The 26484-nt window shown below is 32.8% G+C and overlaps 1 protein-coding gene across 3 annotated transcripts in view; it reads left to right on the forward strand.

Annotated features, from left to right (window-relative positions):
- LOC115224119 (protein PAT1 homolog 1) overlaps window positions 1–25659 on the forward strand; it is a 56774-nt gene extending 31115 nt beyond the window's left edge. For 2 of the 3 annotated variants that reach the window (XM_029794926.2, XM_029794934.2), the window contains 7 exons: window positions 484–644; window positions 829–896; window positions 2955–3105; window positions 5014–5088; window positions 9585–9725; window positions 10722–10819; window positions 12034–25659. In XM_029794926.2, coding sequence (XP_029650786.1) covers window positions 484–644; window positions 829–896; window positions 2955–3105; window positions 5014–5088; window positions 9585–9725; window positions 10722–10819; window positions 12034–12163 — 824 coding nt within the window. In that variant the 3' untranslated portion in view covers window positions 12164–25659. The remainder of the gene's footprint in view (window positions 1–483; window positions 645–828; window positions 897–2954; window positions 3106–5013; window positions 5089–9584; window positions 9726–10721; window positions 10820–12033) is intronic. The other variant, XR_004997925.1, reaches the window with a different exon arrangement.
- Window positions 25660–26484: the final 825 nt, after the last annotated feature.

The raw sequence follows: 26484 nt of genomic DNA on the forward strand, positions 1-26484 counted from the left end.
ATGCACACTAACATTACACATCCACCGGAGCATACTGGCTTCATTCCTTGCAAGCTTACGCATGTCCTCAGCAGTCGTGGCCCATGTTTCACTGCCATGCAGCATGGCTGTTCATACACTTGTCATACAGTCTACTTTTTACTCTGGGCGAGAGGCCCTTTGTCACCAGCAGAGGTAAGACCTCTCTGAACATTGCCCAGGCTATTCTTATTCTAGCAGCTACACTATCAACTACTTCTAGTTTTTCTCCTTGGAATGTGGCGCAAGTTGTTCTCTGCACATTTTCAGTGTTTATTGCTTCTGAGCATCTGTCACATACAAAAACTATCTTCCCAGTTAGCCTTCCTTTGATATTGCTGCACCTATTATGTGTCCATAGCTTACACTGGGTACATCTTATAGAGTTTCTACCTTATTTCTTAACTTATATTTCTTGTTAAAAAAGAAAATTTATTAAGCTTACTATTTTTTTTTTTATTAAAGCACATTTTGAAGGATCTTTAGGAAGAGTTTCCACATCAAGTGTCCACAATCCTCGACAGGTTATCGACTTAGTTTCAATGGCACACAATGATGAGCAAGGTGGAAAATCATCAGGAAGAGATGTATACAGATATCGACAAATGTTAATGGAAATTGAAAAAGTACGTCTATTATTTTTTTAACTAAGTGTAACAGCTTTCTCTCTCTCTCTCTCTCTTTTGTTTGTTTGTAAAAATGAAAAATGCATGGTAGTAGTTTGGGGTAATATATTTGATTCACTTCTTATTGGAGCTAATTACAAAGTTGTACTTGAGATTCATTTGGTTGTTTCCACTTTTTCTTCAGGCATATGTTATTTTGTTGGACATTGACGACCTGGAGAAACGTGTTTTGGCCTTACCAGAAGAATCAAGGTTTGTGAATTTTGGATTGATATTTTATTATTATTAAAAATGTGTATAATTTGAATTTATTTAACCCTTTTGTTACTGTATTTATTTTGAGATGCTCAATGTTTCTCTTAATTACTTTAAATATAATAAAGAATTTAGTAAAATAACTTGGTTATCATTAAGTTGGTGTTAGGAACAAATTATGACTAAGGTTTGATGGAAAATTTTAATTCAAAACTTATGTAAACAAGACATTTGTACTCAGAGCCAGAGCCGGTTTCAGCCGGGTTAGTAATGAAAGGGTTAATGTCTGTTTTTAAGTAAAAGATATTTAAGAGGTCATTAAAAGTGCAGAGCACCTGGTCATATTGTCAACATTAACACTGTTTTGCTTCAGTGATAATAGTATGGAATATAATACTGTTATGTACATTCTCATACATACACTCACACATATAAATACATAGGGTCTTCCTGCAGTTTTTGTCTACTAAAATTCCCTCGCACTGCATTGGCATGACATTGGTCAGTCTGAGGCTATTGTAGAAGGCACTTAAAGTGCTATGAGGCCAAACTCAAAATCACATGATAGGGAAAGGAAATTCTTAACCATACCTATGCTTGTGCCTATTTTACAATTGATAGTTGAATTGGATGCCCTTCTTGGTGTCAACCCTCACTTGTTTCTCATAAATAAGGTACTTATTTATGAGAAACATCACCTTATTTGATGCAAACCACTGAACTGCTAGACTTTTTGTTCATCATCATCATCGTTTAACGTCCGTTCTCCATGCTAGCATGGGTTGGACGGCTCGACCGGGGATTTGGGAAGCCAGAAGGCTGCACCAGGCTCCAGTCTTATCCGGCAATGTTTCTACAGCTGGATGCCCTTCCTAACGCCAACCACTCCGTGAGTGTAGTGGGTGCTTTTTACGTGCCACCTGCACGGAAGCCAGTCGAGGCGGCACTGGCTTCGGCCACGATTCGGATGGTGCTTTTTACGTGCCAGAGCATTGATACTACAAGCACGCATAGCTACACACATGCGTAATGGACTTCTATACTGTTCCATTTACCAAATGTCATTCACAACCCAAGGTTATAGTCGAAGACACTTGGTCAAGATGCCACTCAATTTCACATTGTTGCACTGTAAATATATTGTTCATTATCTTTGTGAATGTTTCTTTAGTTGTTATTTCTTTTAAACATGTTGGCAGCCATTTAACAATTTGGTTTAACCATTTTGTTTTTTTCACAAACATTTGAATATTTCAGTTGCCATGCTGAATATTATATGAATCTGATTTGATTATATTTACTTTGAAACAATATTGAAATGTAATTATGACAGTAAATGCTGTTTAGTGTAAAGACAGTTTGGCTTGTTTGTTGATTACTATGGGACACACAAAACAGTTAAACTGATTAAAATGCCTTACATCCGGTGGCACATAAAAAAGCACCATCCAATCGTGGCCGTTTGCCAGCCTCGTCTGGCACGTAAAAGCACCCACTACACTCACGGAGTGGTTGGCATTAGGAAGGGCATCCAGTCGTAGAAACATTGCCAGATCAGACTGGGCCTGGTGCAGCCTTCTAGCTTCCCAGACCCCAGTTGAACCGTCCAACCCATGCTAGCATGGAAAGTGAACGCTAAACGATAATGATGACATTGTTATGCTCTCTGATATTTCTGCATTCAAATTAGTTTTCTTGTCTGTACTGCAGTTTACTAAAGAGAAATTTGTTTATAAATTATTTCAAAACTAACTTTGCTCCACTTTGTTATATGCTCTAAAATTGGACATTTAGATCAGAAGTGGCTGTACCATTCTTGTCTTTGTCAGTCTGATATCAGTGTCAAGATTATTTAGGTCACTACTGAGATTGTCTACTCACCATTTCTTTGGCAGCTTCAGCTGCTTAGTCACATTAAATATTTGAGATGTTTGACATGATTGTAAAATAAACCTGATGTCACATATTGAACTTTCCCTGCTCTCTTTTTGCTCAGAAAAACACTATATAAAATGTTGTTTATCTTTTTAAATTTTTTTTTTATTTCACTTGTAGAAAAAAATTATATGAAGACCGTACTGAGAAGATAAATCAGCTCTTTTTAAATCTGGGAACTCAAGATAATCATGCAGACAGTTTTCTCTATATGATGTCCATCAGGAAAGGAAGGAAACTTGTGGCTCGGTGTCTTCCTATATTTAATTCGGTTTGTACTTATTGGTTTACTTAAAATGTCAGTCAGCATTAAATTGTGTTTTTTTTTTTAGAACATTAAAATTTTGATCTGATGTCTAGTGACTGAGACTTTTGGTGATTTGTTGTGTTTGAGAGGACCCATCAAGCTAAGTGAAATCATTGTTGTGGCTAATGGTGGTGACACATAAAAGGCACCCGTGTCAATGACATGTAAATGACACTCATTACACTTTGTGAAGTGGTTAGCATTAGGAAGGACACCCAGCTATAAAAACCAAGCTAAAACAGACTGGAACCTGGTACAGCTTACCAGCTCCAGTCAAACTGTATTTTCCATGTTAGGGCATGGAAAACGGACACTTAGATGATGATCATCATCAGCTAAAACAAATATTTGTTTCAAATAATCAAGATGACTTGGATTTGTGTGTTAGATTAAGGTTTTTTCTTTTTTTTTTTGTTATGCACCATATAAGGTTTAGCTACAAACATCAGTTTCATTGTTGCGTATGCTTGCTGATGCTTTTGAAGTCCTACACAGTGGCTATAAAACAGAATCTGTGTTTTCAGTGAAATTTTGATTGAGGTTCTAAATTCTGTAAGAAAAATATTTTTAAGTTTACACTTTTTTCAGAAATTATTGCTGTCTTCTGTTTACAAACTCAGAAATTGATAAGTTCAGTTCAAAGTCCATCATGTGTTATGCTTTTGTGTTTTGTTTTTTTCTTTATTTTTTGTTGTTTTTGCATTTGAAAATCAGTTAGTATTACTAAATCTGAACATTTTCTAACTTTTTAAGAGTAGAAGGTTATAGAACTAAAGGCAAAAAGATGATTTGGTAAAATATTCCAAAGTTTGGAGAATGCAGCACCATCCGATTGTGGCCGTTTGCCAGCCTCGTCTGGCACATAAAAAGCACCCACTACACTCATGGAGTGGTTGGCGTTAGGAAGGGCATCCAACCGTAGAAACATTGCCAGATCAGACTGGGCCTGGTGCAGCCTTCTGACTTCCCAGACCCCAGTTGAACCGTCCAACCCATGCTAGCATGGAAAGCGGACGCTAAACGATGATGATGATGACAGTAGGTGTTCATCCAGAGATACATTGTCATTTCAGTTTATGGACACTTCTGTAATTGAAAGCTTGTTTTAAAATAAAGTATAAGATCCCATGTGCATAAATTGGAATAAATTTTATTGGATTTCTTTGGGCAGTTGGTCAAGACTTGAGCTATAGTTATAATATCAGCTTAAATCAGATAATTGCAAAGGATAAGTTGTTTTACTTCATGCGAGTAAAACTTCCTATCCTTTGCAACTCTTTATTGGTCACTTTGTAAGATTTTGTTACCTCCTCACCAAAACTAGTTCTTTTCTACATTTTTGTCATTTAATCGCATATTTAAGGCTCAGTTTAGAAATTTTTTTTTTCCAGATTTTGTTGAAGGCAGACAATCTAGGCTCAAGATAGTGTAAATGAATGTTGTTTATAAATTTGACAAAACAGAACTATTGGCTTTATTTGAGGATTTTGTTACCTGTGGAAGCTTTCCATTTCATTCAGAGGTGCTCTTTGTTGATTGGATGTTAATTCTGTGGTTTTAGAGTAAGAAGATGTTTTGGGCCTCTGGAAAATTTCTGCATTTCCTTTAGCTTGTTGGATGCTATCATTACTTGTAGTTCAGCATGCTAGTTCATGGTCAATAAGGCAATGATAACTTATTGTAGATTTTAGCATCTTTGTTACATGATCTTAGAAGTTAAAAAAAAATTTTTTATGGCCTTCTGCAATCTTTTGTATTAATAGGAATGATTTCATTTATAAGGGTTGATCAGGACTCTTTATCTTTTGATGTAAATGCTGTTTTTGGCTCTCACTGATTCTCAATGCTTTTTTTTTTTTTTACTTTCAACAGGAACATTCAAAAGCTGTTCTGGTTACAATAATGAAAAATTTGCCACATTTTATTAAAAGAGATCAACCAGAGGAGGTACGTCTAATGCTGTATTTATAAGTATTATTTGCTTGTTTTGTTTAAAACACTGTTGTCATCTCTCAATGAATCTTTACCAAATTTCAGAGGGAGATCTGTGTGCAATCAAGAATAATGCATGAAAGCTGTAGATAGACTGAATGTTGTAATGGAGTGATAATTGAATTGGAGTGTTAGTGGGATTTACAGAACTGATGTCAGTTTGTCACATCACCGTTTTCCTTTCTCCTTCAGTCTTTCTTTAATCTTCTCACACATGATCTGGACTTAATGTGGTTTTACTCCCAAGTGGCAGGACTGCGTATTCTGCTTTTAAGCTATCGCTCAATCTTGCATACAATGATAGACGTTTGCGCTGGTATGGTCATGTGGCGAGAATGGATGAAGATAGTTGTGTGAAAAAGTGCCACACCCTAGCGGTTGAGGGAACCTGTGGAAGAGGTAGACCCAAGAAAACCTGGGACGAGATGGTGAAGCACGACCTTTGAACATTAGGTCTCACCGAGGAAATGACTAGTGACCAAGACCTTTGGAAGTATGCTGTACGTGAGAAGACCCGGCAAGACAAGTGAGACCATAACCCGTGGCCTCTACCTGGGATGTAGCCAGTCCACTTATGCATACCTTTCCTTCTTGGGACACAAAACTCTACTTGTGAAGACCTGTTGAGGCAAGTGAAATCGAAATCGATCAAAATCAATGGAAATTGTAGTTGTGATACCAGTGCCAGTGGCACGTAAGAGAACCATCCGAACGTGGCCATTGCCAGCACCGCCCCAACTGGCCTCCGTGCCGGTTGCACGTAAAAAGCACCATCCGATCATCGCCTTTGCCAGCCACATCTGGCACGTAAAAAGCACCTACTACACTCACGGAGTGGTTGGCGTTAGGAAGGGCATCCAGCTGTAGAAACACTGCCAGATCAGACTGGAGCCTGGTGCAGCCTTCTGGCTTCCCAGACCCCAGTTGAACCGTCCAACCCATGCTAGCATGGAAAGCGGACGTTAAATAATGATGATGATGATGATGATACTTATATGTGAGTTTGTTTACAACATCCTGATTCCTAAAAATATTGAGCAAGGTATAACTGCTAGATTCATTCAACAAATACCAAGCCAATGGAGATAATACAGGTCATTTAACACAACAGTTGATATTAATGATGTTGCTAACTATCTAAAAGTTTTTAAATTCTCATCAGCTCACTGTTTTCTCTTCTCACAACCCATGACTGAAAGTAAGAGCAATCTGTCTTGAATTCCTCTGTTATTGCCTGGAGGACTGATGAATAAAAGGGTACTGAGGGCTGATCCTTGGTGGACCTCTACTTCTACCCGGAATTCTTCACTGTACTCACTGCCAATCCTAACCTCACTGATGGCCTCTCTGTACAGCCCTTATTCGTCAATCCCAGTTTCCGCATCGCCCACCAGATAATAGTTCGGGGGTCCCTGTCAAAGGCTTTCTCCTGCAGTTGCCACACCAGAAATATAGCATTAGTGGTGCTTCTACCTGGCACATTAATTTGGTATAAAGTTTAGATGCACCAAAACTCTGAAGTTACATGTAATGAAAGCCACCATTATGACTGACTGTGCCAAAGGTGTTTTCATTCTACACAGCTGTCATCTCAACAAATACATTGTGTGAGTTCATGCATCTACAGTTTCCAGTAACACTCTCTTTTTCTAAAGCCATAACAAGTCTCAGGGATAATCTGACATGGTTGCTAGAGTTGAATCGACACATCTATGTTTTCCAGTTTGTTGTTGCATGCTCACATGCCGAGCCAAACAGACATCTTTTTCTTTTAGTAATGAACCACAGAACAAGAAATGCTGTCTACCTTGGAGTTTTTTCTAAATTAACCCTTCATTACTATATCGCTAACCTAGTCACCTGCATTGTAAACCAGGTAGCTCATGATGGAGTCATACCCAATGACTGGCATAGCAGCACCATAGTCAACTGCTACAAGGGTAAAGGTGATGCTATAGATAGAAATAACTACAGGGGTATCAAACTGCTGGATCAGGTGATGGTCACAGTGGGTCATAGCCCATCTCATTAGGGAGAGAGTCTGCTTAGATGAGATGCACTTCGGTTTTGTGCCAGGTAGAAGCACCACTAATGCTATATTCCTGATGTGGCAACTGCAGGAGAAATACCTAGCCAAAGATAAACCCCTATACTTAGCTTTTGTGGACTTGGGGAAAGCCTTTGACAGGGACCCCCGAACTATTATCTGGTGGGTGATGCGGAAACTGGGATTGACGAATAAGTGCTGTACAGAGAGGCCATCAGTAAGGGTAGGATTGGCAGTGAGTATAGTGAAGAATTCTGGGTAGGAGTAGAGGTCAACCAAGGATCAGTCCTCCAGGCAATAACAGAAGAATTCAAGACAGGTTGCCCCTGGGAGCTCCTCTATGCAGATGACTTAGACCTCATAGCAGAATCACTACCAGAACTAGATAAGAAATTTCAGGTGTGGAGGCAAGGTTTAGAATTGAAAGGCCTTACAGTCAATGTTGCAAAGACCAAAGTTCTAGTAAGTAGGAAGGTGAACACATTACAAGCCCCTTCAGGTAGATGGCCCTGCTCGATCTGTAGAAAAGGTGTTGGTAGAAACTCCATAAGATGTACCCAGTGTAAGCTATGGAGACATAAGAGGTACAACATCAAAGGAAGATTAACCGGGAAGATAGCTTTCGTGTGCAGCAGATGCACAGGCAATAAACACCACAAATGCTCAGAAAACAGTTTCCATCACATTCCAGAGGAAAAAACTCGTAGTTGATAGCTTCTGCTACTTAGGTAACCAAGTTAGTAGTGGAGGTAGATGCTTAGAGTGTTAACACTAGAATAAGAATAGCCTGGGCAATGTTTAGAAAGTTTCTACCTGTACTGGTGACAAAGGGCCTCTCACTCAGAGTGAAAGGTATATTGTATGATGCATGTGTGTGAACTACCATGCTTCACGGCAATGAAACATGGACGGTGACTGCTGAAGACATGCATAGGCTTGAAAGAAATTAAGCTAGCATGATCCGCTGGATGTGTAATGTCAGTGTGCATACATGACAGTGTAAGTGCCCTGAGAGAAATGTTGGACATAAGAAGCATCGGATGTGGTATGCAGGAGAGACATTTGCATTGGTATGGTCATGTACTACAGATGGATGAGGAGCTGTGTGAAGAAGTGCCATTCCCAAATAGTTGAAGGAATCCGGGGTAGAGGTAGACCCAGGTAGACATGGGATGAGGTGAAGCATGACCTTCGAACGTTGGGCCTCACAGAGGCAGTGACGAAAGGCCTCTGGAGATATGCTGTGACTGCGAATACCCGGCAAATAAAGTGAGTTCATAGCTGTATCCTACGCCAGTTTCGCATAACCAGCCCCAGCCCATTCAAATGTACCCTGGATTGTAGGGCGACATGCTGTGCTTGAGGAGCCCTATTGAGTCAAGTACATCAAAATTAAAATCAAATGGAAATTGTAGTTGTGATCCCCGTGCCAGTGGCACGTAAAAAGCACCATCTGAATGTGGCAGATACCAGCGCCACCTTGACTGGCTTCCATGCTAGTGTCACGTAAAAAGCTTCAACTGATCGTAGCCATTGCCAGCCTCTCCTGGCCCCTGTGCCAGTGGCACGTAAAAAGCACCCATTACACTCATGGGGTGGTTGGCTTTAGGAAGGGCATGCAGCTGTAGAAACACTGCCAGATCAGATTGGAGCCTGGTGCAGCCTCCTGGCTTCCCAGACCCCTGTTGAACCATCTAACATGGAAAACAAACGTTAAACGATGATGATGAAGATACACCCCTTATGTGTTTCAATGAAAATTCTAAAATAATTTGAGTTTAGACTGGTTTCATAAAACAACTCTTTTTTTATTAATCAACATATTCCGTCTAACCCATGCAAGCATGGAGAAGTGGATGTTAAAATGATGATAGTGGTGGGGATTATCAGCAACAGTGGCTACTTCAGCTAGCATAGATATACGTTTAGATTACCTGAGTTTTACATAATGTTGCTGTCATTCATGATAATAGTGTCAAAGATTGGGTCACTTCTTATGCCATACTTCTTGTGTAACACATGTTCTTTATTGTTTTTGCTATTGAATAAGAATAGAATTGAAGTACTTTTTGTGAGTTTAGATATTAATACTATTGTCCATATAATAAAACCATATTTGTTTTTAAAGGATAATAAACATTAAATCTCATTCTGAGATTTAATTATGCAGACATTGAAAGTTTATATGAAAATCATTGTTTGGGCTTTAATTGTAAATGTTAATTTCAGAAGATTGTTATAAGGCAATTAACAAAGATAACTAGCAAAAAGATATTAAAAATCGCATTTTGAAAATTTAGGAGGATGTTAACATTTCAAGTTTAACAGTAATATTTTGTAAAGATATATCTTTATTTAATTGTTAATATTTATTTTCATTTACATTATTTTCTACATTTTCCAGGGTCTAATGGTTTTAAGTGAGACTGTGACTCAACAAATTAGTGTTTGTAATTTGAAAGCAGTTGTAGAACTAAGTCAGTTGTTGTTAAAAGATACTCCAAGTCTTTCCAATAAGTCATTGGTTCTTGCCCTACAAAACAAGGTAATGAGCTTACTATTTGCAATAAAATATGTAATTGAGCGTATATTATTCATCTCATGAAATTGTTATAGTTAATTGATTCACTTAACATAATTATGGGTATGAGTTATTGACCCTAAATGTTAATAATAGAAAACAAATTGCATGCATGTATTCTTTTGAGATATAAGATGCTATTTCTTTTAGAAGTAGATCTGTTAATTGGTGGCTGATCATCAGCTCTTCATGGAGAGAGTATGAGCTATTGGAGGTGACTGGTGACAGTTTGCGTTGTTTAGTGCAGGACAGGCCAAATTGAACAACCTGTGGTCATACAATCTTTGTTAAAGGCATACTGCATTTTGGACTACATTATTCTGGATGCTTACTCTCTCTCTCTTTACTCTTTTACTTGTTTCAGTCATTTGACTGCGGCCATGCTGAAGCACCGCCTTTAGTCGAGCAAATCGACCCCGGGACTTATTCTTTTGTAAGCCCAGTACTTATTCTATCGGTTCTTTTGCCGAACCGCTAAGTGACGGGGACGTAAACACACCAGCATCGGTTGTCAAGCAATGCTAGGGGGACAAACACACACACACACACATATATGTATATATATATATACACATATATACGACAGGCTTCTTTCAGTTTCCGTCTACCAAATCCACTCACAAGGCATTGGTCGGCCCAGGGCTATAGCAGAAGACACTTGCCCAAGATGCCACGCAGTGGGACTGAACCCGGAACCATGTGGTTGGTTAGCAAGCTACTTACCACACAGCCACTCCTGCGTTAGTTTTTTTTTTTTTTTTTTTTTTTTTCTTTTTTCTTTCTTAAAGATAGGGTATTTGGTTGCAATTTCTAGCAGGCCAAGCAGCCATGCAAAGGTCCTTTATCTTATGATGTAGATTATTGGAATGCCTATGAAATCAAGTAGTGATATTAGATTGATTATTCTGTCAGTAATGTGGTAAATTATCTATGTTTTAATAAAATTATTTTATTTTTCAGTTTGCTTGTTCTGTGATTAGTAGCCTTCTTAACAGAGCAGAAATGCTTTTCCTCCCATCTTCAAATGTTGAAATTGATAACCAACTCCGAAGTGCATGGTAAATATTTTTATTATTACCCTTCCCCACACACTTCCTATTAGTTTAAATAGTTCATTAAACTATGATAAACTATTCAGTTAAGCAGAATTAACTACTCGCCTGCCTTGTTTCACCTTCAGGTCTGACTTAATCGAGCAAGGACTATAATTCAATATCTTGGTCTTTTTCTTTCAGATTTATTGTATGTCCAATGATTTTTCTTGGAATTTTTTCAGTGGAATGCAATGAGGGAGATTTAGTTTTAGCAGTTTAAATGACCAAATAGAGGCTCTCTCATCAGTTTGTCTGTCTCTGGTAATTAAGCTTATGAACACATTGAATAAGGGCAATGTGAATGAGAGAAAATTTTAATTTCAAAGAAAGTATTAGGAACATGATATTTTTAGTGAATAGTAAAGTTAACAAGTTTTGAATTTCTCAAAGGCATCAAGCCACTTAGGTGAATAGCTTAAACAAAGAATTAAAACTTAAATGTATTTAGAAGCAGTAGCAATAATAAAAATAAAATACTAATGAAGGATTAACAACTGTAATTTTGTTCTCACATTCTTAATATATTAACCAGTATATCAGTGTCAAACATTTTCACTTGGAATTTGGCATGTCATTTTTGTATATAATTTTTAGTTAATTATATCAGTTGTATTTTAATTTTTTTTATACTACATAATCCTGATTAAAAGGACCTCTGATCAAAGATATCCCTCCCATGATCTTCCCATCTTTTTTTGTTTTTCATATAATACATTTAGGATTATGTTAGCAAATGTCTCTTTGTTTCAAGATTTTAGGGTGTTTTGTGATTTGAATGAGACTTGGCTGCTATCAAATTAAGTGACATTTCAGATGTAGGAAGTATTTTTGTGTCTAAATACCCAATGTAATTGCTTAACTAGTTTAATTCAGTAAATTAAACCATTTGGGTTAATGCAATTTACTGTGAGAAAAAGTAATAGCTGTACCTAAGTTTGAACTCGGTTTTGCATTGTTAATTTAGTTTAGAAACTTGGCTGAAATTATTTATACTGATTGAAATCATACAAATCCTATTAAAGGTAAGTTGGTTGTTTAAACAAATTAAAATATAGTTTCATTTATTTCCATAATTTTAAAGTCATACTAATTGATCTTATGAAAATTGCATTGTGTTAATGTTGAATTATTTAAATACTAATTATATTAAATATGAACCTTTTTTGTCTTTTTTTCAGGTCCCAATTTGCTCAAACTTTTGTTGAGACGTTGAACTCTATGGAAATGTCATCAATTGCTAAACCCTTTTTTCAGAATTCCAACTTAAACTTCAGCTCAATAAAAAAACCAGTGTATTTAGAGGATTAGCCATAGCTGTTTAAAGATGCCATGATTCTATTGGGGATTCATAAACAAAAGCATTTATCATTTAGTCTTGAATTAGTCAACTGAAAGCAACCATGAATATTAATATCTCTCAAAATGTTCCGTCCTTCCAACTTTAATGTTATTGCTGTAAATCGATGGTAACAGCCCTGAGCAAAGGCATCTGAGGATCGATAGCCAAGAATATCTTGTTGGAAGGAATTCTTTACTCTGAAGTTTTTGTGTGTGTGTGCGTGGGGTCATTTTTTCTTTTTTTCTTTTTTCGTTTTTAGTTAAAAATTATCTACTGTGAAAATATTTAAGAGAATTTGTAATAGTTTGAGGAGAAACTTCAGATGTATATGTGTATAAATAAAAGTGATCAGTCTTTAGAAATATCTCATTTAAAGATAAAGGGAATTCATAACTTTATTTTCCTGAGTGTGTATGTATACGTATGCATGTGTGTTTCTGTGTGCATGCAGATTCTTAAATGTTTCTCAGGGTTTCCTTTTTTATTTATTTATTCCATACTAGAGCAACATTCTGCTGTGTTGAAGATGAATTATTACATTTAAGGTTTTATAGCTTTCTTAAGTTCTGTAGCAAGTTTATTCAACCTATGAAACTTTATTAAAAAAAATTGATTTTTAAGAACTTTTGCATTGCTTAACTTGGTGACTCTTAAATGCATTTATGAAGTTTCAGTACTGTAGATTTCTTGAGTCTTAGAAGAAGAAAAAAAAACTCATTTTCTAACCTCAGACTTTCTTTCCTTACTTTTTACAAAAAACGTTTTTTTTTTTAACCCAGTTTTCTTCTCCCAATATCTTTTGTATCTTGGCGGGGGTCACTTCTGATGAGAAAATTCCAGTTATTAAGCTCTATTTAGTATGGCTTTGTTTGTTATAAATTTACTTTTAGTTTTGATCTTTGTTTACACTCTCCAGTTGTAACATTTACAATCGCATTTTGTATTGTAGTAGATGAAGCTTCCATTATTTCTCTGGTCCTTTTAATATCAGGCCAATATATAAACACAGTTGTTGTTTACAATTCCATGAATTCTTTATATTCAATAACAGGGCAAAGTCGTGGGAAAATATCTTAAACTATTCCTGAGGTGATAGATAATTATAGGGTATTATTTTGTTAATATCCATTTACATAGTTAAAATCCTGTCAATATTGACTTAGCCTTTCATCCATGTTTCAGTGTTGTTAAAATACTTGTCTAAAACTGGGATAGATTCAACCAACCACTCTCCATTCCCTGAATTTGTGGCTCAGTGCCAAAGCTATAATCAGAAGTTATTTTATAACATTGATAGAATAAACCAAGGTACTTTTTTTTTTTTTTTTTTTTTTTTTTTTAAATATCTGAGAATTAAAGATTACAAACAAAATATATACTTTAGATTCACACATATAAACATTACAAATGTTTATGAAATGGAATGATAATATATTTCTGCATACAAGATGTATGTTGAATAATTCAAATTTTCTAAAATGTAACATTTTTAAAAATATTTATTATAAGTTAAAATAAGGTTCAGAAACCAATGAAATTTTTTGTCATTTCTTGTGTCTTTTCATGAACCTTATTTTCTCAGCAGACTTTTTTCTTCTTTCAAGAACTCTTTGCTAATACAATACAAAGAGTAAAAAGATAAATTTTTGTTGAGTGGGTGTATGAAGTGAGAAATTTTCAAACCACCAATGACCTGATTTTTCAATTTTCATTCAGCTTCTCATATTTAATGTCTTTTGGAATCAAAGCTTCAGCTCCCTAATTCCATCCTCTTGTTACATTGTTGAGGCTTTGTGCTTAATTAAAAAAAATCTTTATACACAACTTAAGTAACAGCTAATTACATGAAGTTTCAATAAAACTGTTTCAGAAATGAGTTGCTGGTATGACTGCATTTCTATTCCTATTTTGGCTCACTTCTTACAGATTCCCATATATCATTTATTACAATTATGAAACTTTATGCTTGCTTATGAAATTATTTTTAGGGAGGTGGAGTATGTACTAAAAAGTAAAAAGACCTAGATGATATGATGCACATAATTTCATGTGTGACGTTTGTGCCCAACTACTGTTGGTGTTGATTTCACCCTTCATTCTTCAAGAATTGAAAGTACCAAAGTATAATAGGTTTGGATTATTCAATTTTAATCTTACTGATTTAGAAAATTATATTTCAAATGCTTTTATGCATTCAGCTGTTGATTTCAAATGTTATTTATTTTGTTGAATAGTTTTGTTGGATTAACAAAAGTTCTGAGATATCTCATTGATTAAAGCACAACAATTATTAATGAGACATGCATCTTAATAAGCATATCTTGCTATTGATCTTAATCAGTTTTTCTAGCATCAACAATTAATGTTGCGAGTTGAAACCCAGCATTTTCTGTGAGTGTATATTTACTCACAAAATAGTTTGTGAGTATGAGAATGTTGAGTTGGTGCAAATGTTTGAGTATTAATCTAGATACTTTATAACATGTTTAATGTTTCACTGAGCTGTAGTCCGGCTGGGAGGTAACTTCATTTTAAATTCTAGCAGTAAATGTTTTGAGGTTTATTTGACCCTGAACCATTATATCTTACATAAAGGGATTTGTATCTAAACAGGAGATTGTCAGTCTAAATCAATTATGCTTTGCATATGCTCTTGTTAATATCCATTTTCTTTCCCTTAATCTTGGGTTACATTTTTAAGAATCCAATACTAATTAGGAATATTGTGAAACTGACCATCTCTACCCAAATGAATGAATATTTGCTAAAAACAGTGACAAATTGCCTTACATAATTATATATTCATTTCATAAAATATCTGGGTTGTGTTAAATTTTGTTTATTAAAACGTGCATCTGCTGCATGACAAAACATTTTTAAATGCAGTTTCATCATTTTACTTCTAAAGTTTTAAAGCAAGCTTCCAAAGCTGTATTAAATATTTCATTAACCATATACATTGCAGGGTAAAGGGAAAAAAAACAAAGCAAATATGTATATAGAAGATTAAAATGTTGGCCTATATTAAGGTATGAAGACATAAAAAACTTACTGTTAAACAATTTTTGAACAATTCTTAAACTGTAGTGAAAGAAATTAGGACTATTTTCATTTGCATTTGATATGTTACATACAATCTTTCAACTGCTTAATCTCAAGTCTTTAACTTGCTTCTGCTAGACTCTAGACCATAGTCTCATATGTATCAGTAAAAATTTAGGAATATATAAATTATTCCTCTTTATACTTAACTGGTAAACCATATTGGTCTTTAGCCTAGCAGATTAAGGTATTGATGTTCTCCTCTCCAGTTCAATTCTTGGTGATGGCAACACTAGATATATTCTTGAAAAAAAACCCCAAAAGACTAGAGATTGAGGAGTTTGAAAGTCTGTACATATATATATTTAAAAATAAAAATTGAATGCTCAAGTAAATATTCCTCTTATTTTATTAACTTTAAGTGAAAGAAATTATAACAATTATATTTTTTAAAATGTCATTCAGGCTACAGTGGAGCAGCAAATGTCTCTGACCTTCTCGGGCCTTTGTAGACAGGGAGATAACAATAAGGTTAATAAACTATGTTCACTGTGCATTCTGACAGATAATTGAACAGGAAAACATGTAGAGGGAATGAATTCAAGAAAATTGGGCAAAATATTTCATTTGGTGGAAAGAGCAGTGTTAATTCCATTTTTTTTTAACCATCTAAAACACCATTTTAAAACATTTATTGATCTACTCATAAAAAAAGTATAAAAAATAGTTTGTGGCAGATATTTGATTGATGTCACATTTTTCCTCGAGTTACAAAAAACAAATCAATATCAATTAAAGCTCAATTTCTAAACTGAACATATAGAAATTAGTTTTTTCTAATTTTCTGGGAGCTTAAGATTTCTGTCAACATCTAACAGTTTACTTAATATTTCTATAGAGCAAGAAACATTTTATCCTAGACATTGAGACATACAGTCTCACAGCAGAAAATGAAATTTTGAAATGGTTTCTGAATTGTAATAAGCCATCCATTTTTCTCTCTATAAATATTCTTCACCTCCCTATTCCTGCACTCGTATTTAATGTTTGGAGATACTAATAAAAACAATACTCTCGAACAACTTATAGGACAGGGGCATGAAATTGTGTGTGCATACAATATACATGAATATATGTAAACAAGCCTGTTTAAATGTTAAAATTTTTATGCATGATTAAGTCGATGCAGTAAAATGTATGCTCTTACTCTTTTAGCATATATATATATATATAAGATATGCTAAAAATACACACTGTAATGTTTACACTTTACATTCTTGTGGATGTCAACTTCTGATATTCCTATTCTGAACAGTGCTTCTTTTCTTCAGTTACATTTTCTAAAATTCATACTTGTAAATTAAAACACATATACATACATACGGTATGGTTCTTTATTGAAAGTACATTATAACTATTCAGCTTAGTGTTGAATTAAGTAATCATCAAACCTAAAACCTTCTGAATTCAACTTTTTATACATGATTTCTGAGATTTAAGAAGTCTAAAGGAAAAAAAATATATGCTGTTAAAAGTAAAATCCTCTATGAAATCATCTAAATAATATTACCAAAACTATAAGAAAACTAGCGTGCATATTTGAATAATATAAACATGATGCAAAAATTACAACTTACTAGAATTATCTAATTCCATCGATTATCTAATTGATTCCAATGTTTTATTAAATGAAAGTTGTATATCTCACTAAAGACTACAAAGACCATTTTGCTTCTAACCCCAAATATAGTTAACTTTAAATCATGGGACAAAACCTTAATACTATTAGAAAAGCAGTCAACCTTAAAAATTGGGACAATACCAACTGTTATTAGTTGGTTTATTATTAGTAAAAATTACTCTAGATTTATCCAATTTGATATTGTTGATTTTTATTCCTTTCTATCTAAATCTTTCTCCATCAGATCTGTAGAATTCACTAATGATATATAAATGATAATGAAATTGTTTGCTGGGAAATATCCACTGTTTAGCAAAGATTCTGTCTGGATTTTAAAAACTCAGATCTAATGGTTCTTTCATTGTAAGTATGGGGTCATATGATTGTGCTGACTTGTGTGTTGTTGAAGGACTACCAAGTATGAAAATTGTATAAACTTTGGTCTAAAGATGGATTGGCTATATCCCTATATGCCAATGGATACTCTTCAGATGTAATAGAACCTCATTAATGCCATCATAAATTTGGCTTCTCAATGGCTATTTAATAGAAATTAAATATAAATTCTTTTTGTTGTTACCCTCAGTGTGGTCTGAAACTTTTATAAAATGTTGCCATTCTGGATAAGTATCTACTGAAAGTCTGGAATTTATTACCACCATGGACTGACTGGCCTTCCATATTCATTCATTCTTCACATCATACCCATAAATCAAGCTGACCTTGCTACTTTTATTTTGATATCCTTGAGTACTAGTTAGGTTTAGTTTAACATACACATTCATTTGTGGTTCTGTGAAACAAGTAATTTAAATGTTGAGTTGTACCTCCTTTTAATATTTGTCCTCAGCATGCACCTGGTGAATCATTATTTACTTCAAATACTTCATTGTTGACCAGTGTAAATTATCTTGATTAATTCCTATGAAACTCAGTTAAAATGGATTTTCTATAAGGGACTGTCATTTTATTTTACTCACATATTTTATTTTTGTTTGAGTAATTAATCTTGTATAGTGCTTGTAGCTACGTCTGTACCTTGATTTTATACTACTATCTAGTAATTTGATTTTCATTGGACATTCATAATTGTTGAAGCAAAAGCTTTTATTGGTACTAACAAGAAACCATGGAATAGAAATAGCTGTAAGCACTATATAATGCACAGACACTAAACACTTTGTGAGTGCATATTGAGCACTTAACTGTTTTCATGGAAAAACTCACCATGTTGTATGTGTTATATATATATATATGAAATCTCATTTATAGTTTATTTAAAAGATCAAACCCTTACATTTCATGAATTTTCAATACAACCTTGGAGTACATTTTTAACTTCTATGAAATTCTGAAAAAATTAAACTGCAAAATCATTTGATTACAGATAATCACTGATACTGTTACTAATAAACCAGTGGATTAAAGTTTTTTCCTTGGTTTCAAATTGTGAAAAAAAATACATGATATAATTTACCTTTGCTTATGAACTACTCCAAATTATCTCATTCTCTTAACAAAATATTTGATTCACAAATTCTTTAATTCTTGAAAATTGAAACTTTATGAATGAATTTATCAAATAACAATGTATTGTAAATCATTAGAATTACTTTAAAGTGATAAATATAAAATTATATATCAGATGTGACCAGGAAAGGGAGAGCTCAAACAGTATGAAATGGTTGTAAATTATATATATATGCTTTTTTTTTTTTTTTTTTTTTTTTCTAAAAGAAAATTACTTACAATTTGTATATTTCCACAATATATAAACTCTATTGCTTTACAAAATATTTGAAATGAAGATTGTAAGATACTACTGTATTTTTAAAATTTTATCAAATGTAATATTTTTATTTTATTACTTAACTGAAAAGAATATATATATATATTATCTCAAGTAAAACTTTGATTTTGAATGATTGTAAGAAGAATGAATTTAATTTCATTTTGTTTATAATTTACTTTTTTTTTCCCCCCTTCATTGATAAATTTGGAGTAACATGAAAATATTTCTTCTTTCCATTTTGCCTGTATAAAATTAGGGTTTCAGACAATGAATTGGTTTGGAAATTTTAGATTCAAAATGTTAATGTAATTTTTTTTTTTTCCCACCCCCAACATTTATTTCAAATGGGGATTCCAGCTATTTTTTTTTAATGCCCACATTTACATGTGATAAATTTAATATTATTATTGTTCCTTTCATTATTAAAACCTTAAATGATAATCCCTTAATAAAGTTCATTGCTATCATCACCTTAATATTTTTATGCAAAAGAAAGTTTTTGTTAAATATACAATTGCCTATGGGGTGACATATGTTAAGCCCAAATGGAGATTTTTGCTTCAATTTTCACAGTTAAGCAAAAAAATTCATTTTAAAACATGGACAGTATATCATAAGATTTTTTTACATCCTTCTCACTTTCCAAGAAATTAAATGTTTGAATACTTTGTTTGCTGTTTTGTACAGGTCATTGGAAAGTAGTTTTACAATTATGTTAACTCCTCATTCTGTTTTTTTTTTTTTTTTTTTTTGTAAACGTATGTTATTTGTTAGTGGCAAAATAGATGGGGTTTTTTTTGTTTTTTTTTTCTTTTGGCAAATTTTAGTTTATTGGTGCTATAGATAATTGTGTGACCCTTAGTATTTCAAATTTTAAGCTTCTGGAGAAAATTTATATTGAAAAATTGCTTTATGAATAAATGGATTGTTATAAATGCTGATTTTATAAAATTCCTATAAATTTAATGTCCTGTCATACCTTAAGATATTTTGTGGGTCTCAACAGTTGTTTTTAGTGAAATTTAGAATTGGTTATAATTTTGTTAGCTTTAACATTTCATTTAATAGAGCAGCTTTATTGGTTGGTTTATTCATACACTAAATCCCATTTGTTTTACCTTGAAAATGCCTTAGTATAAAAAATAAATGTCCAGTCTCATTTAATTTGAAACTATTATTTAATCATTAATATAAAAGGCATATAGTAGTTGATTTATTTTTATTGTTGCAAAAGGGAAATGGATGTGAAAATTTTTTTTTTTAAATGTCCACAAAAATTCTAATCAGTGCTTTGTCTCCTCAAAGTATTACTATTGGTTATGTAATTTTATTTCTTAGGGAAATGCTATTTTAAAATTATGTTCTGAAATTTTTTCTTGTCACAAAAAAAAAAACTGATTTTTATTGTGAAAATATGTAAAATCCTCATATTTTTATATTAATTACACAAAAAGTTGTCTTTTGCTTTATTTTTCTTCAACTTGAATTAAAGGTAAAAAGCAAACTTAGTTGTCATGTTTACTCAAAGCCTGTCTACTCTGTAACACACTGTTGGTTGATTAGGATGTGTGTGTGTTGTATAATTTGTGGCACAAAATTTTAAATATAATTCTGGAAAAGTTATAATTACAACTGGTATAGTCATATTACAAAAGATAGTTGGGAATTCTTTTTAAGTGATGTTGACTTTGGAAAACTGTTGTGGAATCTTGCTAAAATAAATATATATGCATAGTTATTCACACTTCAAAATTATAAGAATAAAAGAAATTAGCTGTGCTTGTAAAAATCATTAGTCTTATACTACCATAGTTTGGCAGGTTGAAAAACTTGTATCAATTCCTCATAGATTTTATAAGATACTCTTTTCTTTTTTTGCATATCTTCAATGGCAGCATATAACATTGACTCTAGTATGAATCATCTGGATCGTTACATTCCTCTGATTCTATCCTCTGGATCTGAAGTAGCTGGTTAGGCTGTTATTGAAGACTGCTATTTATAAATGCATGATCGGATGTGGTCGTCTTGCCGGCATGAGCCATTATTTCAAATGTAAAATTTTGAATAAATAAAACAAAGAAGAAATAATTTTAGTTATTGTTTCTTATTTTATGATTTTCAATGGCTCTTTAACTTCTTCCAAGTAGAAGATTACATTCTTTTCATGTTTGAATTAACTATAAAAAAAAAAGCCTCCCACTTTGCTCTCTATAGAAAATATATATATATACTGTCTATCCAGTTTGTCCCTGCATTAATCGCAATAACTAAATTTCTAGTGCTGCTACTGGAAATTTTATTATTTATAACGTAAATTAGTTTTCATTTTCTCATAGATCTACATATTTGTATTTACCCTTTTCATGAATCCCTCTCCTTATTTCATGATTATCTTCATCTACATAATAAACCCTATTTTGCTGTCACTTTTTAATACTCTGTCAGTACATTCTGTTCATATTTTGGACTTGGACCTTTATAAATTTAAAAGTTTGGCTCCATTTAATAGCAAGGATTTTTGGATCAGAAACTTTGCTGTTGAATATTTAGCAGAATGCCTCATGTCCTTCAATGTGGTAAATGCTATTAGTTAGAAGAAATGAAATTTTGATTTTTGTCTTTAAATTAAAATTCTATAATCATCCTTTGCTTCAAGGATATACACTGCTCTATTAACACCTTTCTTTGAATTTTAGGATAGAATTTTTTGGAGTTGTTATATAGTTTACTTTTAAGTTGTTCGTTTCTAAATAGTTCATGCTGGAATTGAGATCACTAAGCGACACTTGGCAAAGAAGACTTGATTTGACTAAGATTTTTTTTTTTCTTCCACTTAGGTTCTATATTCAATGTATGTAATAGTTTATGTATAAAACCTGTTAGAAATAAGTGTTATTATTCAATACTTGAAAGTTAGAACAATCATGATTTTAAAAAAATAAAATTCACTATTACAATCTCTAAACTATATCAAATATTAATGCCTTAAAACTTTGAATTCAATATTTCATTGCATAAAGCTTTGATTCATTGATTTCAACGCAATAATAAATTTCCACTTTCTCAGTCGCATTTCATATGATTATCCATTTCTCAGAAGTATTATACTTGTTGATTTTCAAGCTCAGCCATCTACCAAACCTCATTATCCATTTATGCATGTTTTTATTTTTGGCAACTTAACATGAACAATTCAAATAAGATCATCGAAATATACAAAATTCTTATCTCTGGAAAAAAAAAATAATAATAATAATAATAATAAATGGTATTGAAATCCTTTTCTAATTCAGTATTGTTCCTAAAATTTTTCTTGATTCTCTCAGTTATTTTTACATTTTGTTTCCTTCAAATCTTTTCACAAATATTAAAACCATTGTCAATGAGTAAATATTCTGAAAATATGCTTTGCATTATTGAAGTTCTACCTTTCAGCAAATGACAAGTATTTACAGTAGATGATATTATGTAAATTGGAGCAGATAAAGTAAATCTACTTCTTTCTGCAAATACAGTTCCATTGTATATTATTTATATGGCCAAAACCCTGTTGATGGTTTCTATTTAGTCAATGATTTGGATTGTATTTTTATAAAGTTATTTCTTCAAGGATTTATTTTGGGGTTTGAGATTACTTGTCAAAAGAAGTGCACCTTATTTTGCTATGTCTTCTACGTGTGTGTGTGTATGTATGCATATGTATATAACTAGTTGGAGATTTCATTTGAAATGGAAAGAACCACAAAGTCAGGTACTTGATATGTTAATTAGAGGGTATATTAATTTAGTGACTCTTACAGGACTAGTACTGCTACATTCTTGATGAATTCCCCAAAAATGTAACAATTTTGTATGAGTTAAAAAAAATATATACGTATAATATAGGAAGGATTTTTCCACATTAATAGGTGGCCATCAATTATGTTTATACTTCAATTCTACAAGCAACTTCAAATTGAAAGCTAAAAGGTGGTGAGGTGAGTGGTCAGTATTTAATCTAGTCAACAATTTGCTGCTGAAATTATAACCTGGTATCTAATGGTCTTTTTAAATTGCCTAGATTGTGTATATATTGTCTTCACCCCTGGGTTTTGTTCAAGCATCTGTCATATAAAGTATTTCTTTGACTTGATTACAAAATTCTAAATATTATTGGACCTTTACAGAGGTTTCACTTGTGAGTCTACATATCAAATATGGCTATTGTCTAATTTCGTACACTATTTATCTTCCAGATGAACACTGAACAAGTATGGTTTATGTGAAATTAATTGTACTATAATAAACATAACACCATAGATGTTTGAAAGGAATCTTTATATAAGACTAAAATTAATATTCGGCTTACAGAATATTATTGTAGAAGCTAGATATTCTAAGTATATAGATTTCCTGTGTTTAGAAGAGCAATGAAAAAGGGTAAATTGATTGGAATTGGTTTAAAAATTCACTCCATTATGTCTCTCTAACTGAAACTTTATTGCAAGTTTACAACAAATCCATGTTTTAACCCTTTTTCATGAGCTAATTGAAACACACTGATGGTGCTTCATTTTGAATATAATCAACAATTGAGAGGATTTCAGTGAAATAATTTTGTCATTTTAACTTGGTGTTTCAAAAACAACAAAAGGTTCTTACATAAAATTATAATTGGAGGTTTTAATTTAAGCATAAATACTTACGGTTTGGTATTAAGAGGATAAAAGTTGAATTTTTTCCCCTCCTTTGTGTAATCCAACTTTTATTGATCTTGTTCTAGCAAGACATTGTCATGTGGTTCTAATCTTGTCAGATCTAGTGGTTTTTATTGTATTTTAGCTAATCCAAAAGGAAGTATTAATGTGTATTTTTATTACAAAATTATTTTTCATAAAAATTTGCTTCATATTTTGTAAATTAACAGATGTGATGCTTCTTTAAAGGTTTCATATTACAGAGATATATAAATATTCAATATCATTAATATTTAACAAATTTTTCATACTGTTATCTTAATCTTTTCTACTTGATTGATATTTCATCTGGTTAAGTATCCATAAGTATGAGTTGCAATGTGACTAGAGCTAGTGAGTCTAACAAAACCCATACCTCCCAACATACTCATAATTTAAACGCAGCAATTATTGAAATGCTTTTGTAGTTCTTTCACTGCTTAAAGTAGTGAGCTGTATCAAGCTATTTAGTGGTGAGAATACAATATTTTTACTATGACCACAGTGAAATGATATAAACTACTTGGTCAAACGCAACTCCTGAACCCAACAAATTTACACCCACACTTGTTTTTACTTAAATTTTATCCCTTTTTAAGGACATATATTTCTCCATGTATTCTTTGGTATTTACACATCGAATTTATTCAGTTAATTTCATAAAATATTCAGAATTATGAAGAGGCATATAAACACATGTAAAATAATCCATGCCATCCAACTAAATATTTCTTAGGATACCTTGATTTCTAACTTTCATTTTTAATTTTAGAGTTTGCAATATCTGAAATTTCAAATACTCATTAAATAGATCAACATGTCACATATTACCTTATTTTTAACATGAAAGTGTGCGATACATCATTGTTTGAATATTCTTTACTAGTGATATTGATCCATGGCAGGTTAAACCTGTTGACTTTAGTAGGGATATTCATCTTCCAGGGGGAGAAAGGATTCCTACTGCCTTTGCTAGTCCCATGAGGAAATTTGAGATCATTGCAAGCTAACAAAACACTAGCCAATTATAAAGTACCCTTGTTGCTAACAATAATGAACTATTCTCACCACCCACTATGAAAGGACAACTGAATTGGCTCACTTTGAGTCTACTGACCTTTTCAGATGCACAGCACTAGTGACTAAACAAAAGATGTTGATCTTTCTATTAGTAAGCCAGCATCATGCCAAACTCCTCTATCTATGACTCTTATTAATATATTAACTTTGAATAAATTATTTGTATACAAGACATTAATTTGTCTGAAATTTATATAAATTTCTGACTTGGCATTGTTTCTGCTGTGATTTAGTCACATTCTACAAAGCTGTGGTTTGTTCTTTCTCATCAAACATTTAAATAAATTTGAATGTTTTATTTCAATAACTCAATATATTTGAATTGACTGCCATATGATTTACTGAAAGTGTTTGTAAATTTGAATTTTTCAACGAATCCTGTCAAGATTAAGTAGTAACTTTGTAGTGAAAAGTAAACAAAATAAAACTCTCTTGAAAGTGGTTTTATTATCTTGATAATTTCTTGACAAGAGAGCACCAGTAATTTAAGCAAGTACTATCGAATTGTCTTGCTCAAAGTATATGACTTCCACTAACTCATAACCCAACCAAGTTATGTATTGTTCATTTGATGAATGCATTTCCCCCAAACTTAACTGATATTCATAAGAATTGTTTTTGATACTTAAAACTGGGTGGATATAAAAACAATTTTTTTAATATATTGAAATAAACTCCACGAACAAAACATGACAAATTTTAACTTAGCAATGCAATTAAGAGGCCATTAACTCTTAGCAAACTCTGAGTAGCCACACATTTTGTTCAAGTCCGCATTCTATACAAATATTAACATATTTTGCCTATTTTTGTTGACTATCATTTTTGAATTTTGAAAATATTGCCAAATCTGGCTATTTAAAGGTACTTTTAAATGGATGAAATAAATGGAAAAATTGTGATAGTAACTTGTAAGCTGAGGCAAGGAATTTATTTGATATCAATATATTTCAATAACTAATTAATGTAAAAGTATTTTCAGAGTAAAGTGGATAAATTTTTGGAATTGCAAGCATAAGTTTGTACACTTAAGATGTCTTGTAATATTTGCACCAATTGTATACTGGTATTTTGTATGATGGGGCTTAAGCAGAAATTAATTACAGCAATTTATATGCCTTGTTATAAATTTAATAAAATTATTGAGTCATGGAAATGGTTTGTTTTTCTTTGAAGTCCATATAAGTGTGGTTTAGTTTATACTCGATATTTTAATTTATAGAATTAATTCAAATTGATCATTTAATGCTCATGTTCCATGCCAGCATGGGTAAAATTGTTTGACAGGATCTGATGGGTCCATAATCTGCATGATGCTCCAGTGTTTGCTTTGGCATGGTTTCACCTCTTGCATGAGAGGCATGCTTTTGACTTGGATTAAAGAACATTACCCAGTAGGATGCAACACTATCTCAAACAATCTAAAATCTTTAGAGTTCTTTTTGCTATGCTGTTAAAATCCTGTGAACCAATCCAATCAGCTGTAACTTTGGTCTAAGTATTGTGATGACCTTGCAAGTGTTTGAAGAATTGAGCCCAAGTGATGCACTCTAGTATGGAAATAGTTTACAAAGATGAAATCTATAATGCAGCTCTCTTTGGCCATTAAGTGGCCAAGAACTTGTATAATATGCCTTCCTTCGAATTAACTGCTTCAAAGTTGATTTATCAACAGAAATTTCAAGTCCTACATTTGATCAGAGCCCAGTCTTTTACTATTTTTGATGGGCTTTGGCAACAAGAAGCTAGAATTTACTTGCTCTGTGGTATTGGGAAGACATTCTTGATTAATTTATTGCTTGCCCAAGTCTATTGACATAGCTCTTGCATTTGTTTCAAGTAGCACTGCCATACTTCTTTGTGAGAGACATACAGTAACATTCAGCTTTCAAGCTCTTGTACCTGCTTACAAAATTGCCAAGAATTCAGTAAGTAGGCAGATCAAGAGATGTTGGAGTTTAATGCACAATGAGAAAG

Source organism: Octopus sinensis, linkage group LG2 (assembly GCF_006345805.1).
Source record: "Octopus sinensis linkage group LG2, ASM634580v1, whole genome shotgun sequence".
Lineage (NCBI taxonomy): Eukaryota > Metazoa > Mollusca > Cephalopoda > Octopoda > Octopodidae > Octopus > Octopus sinensis.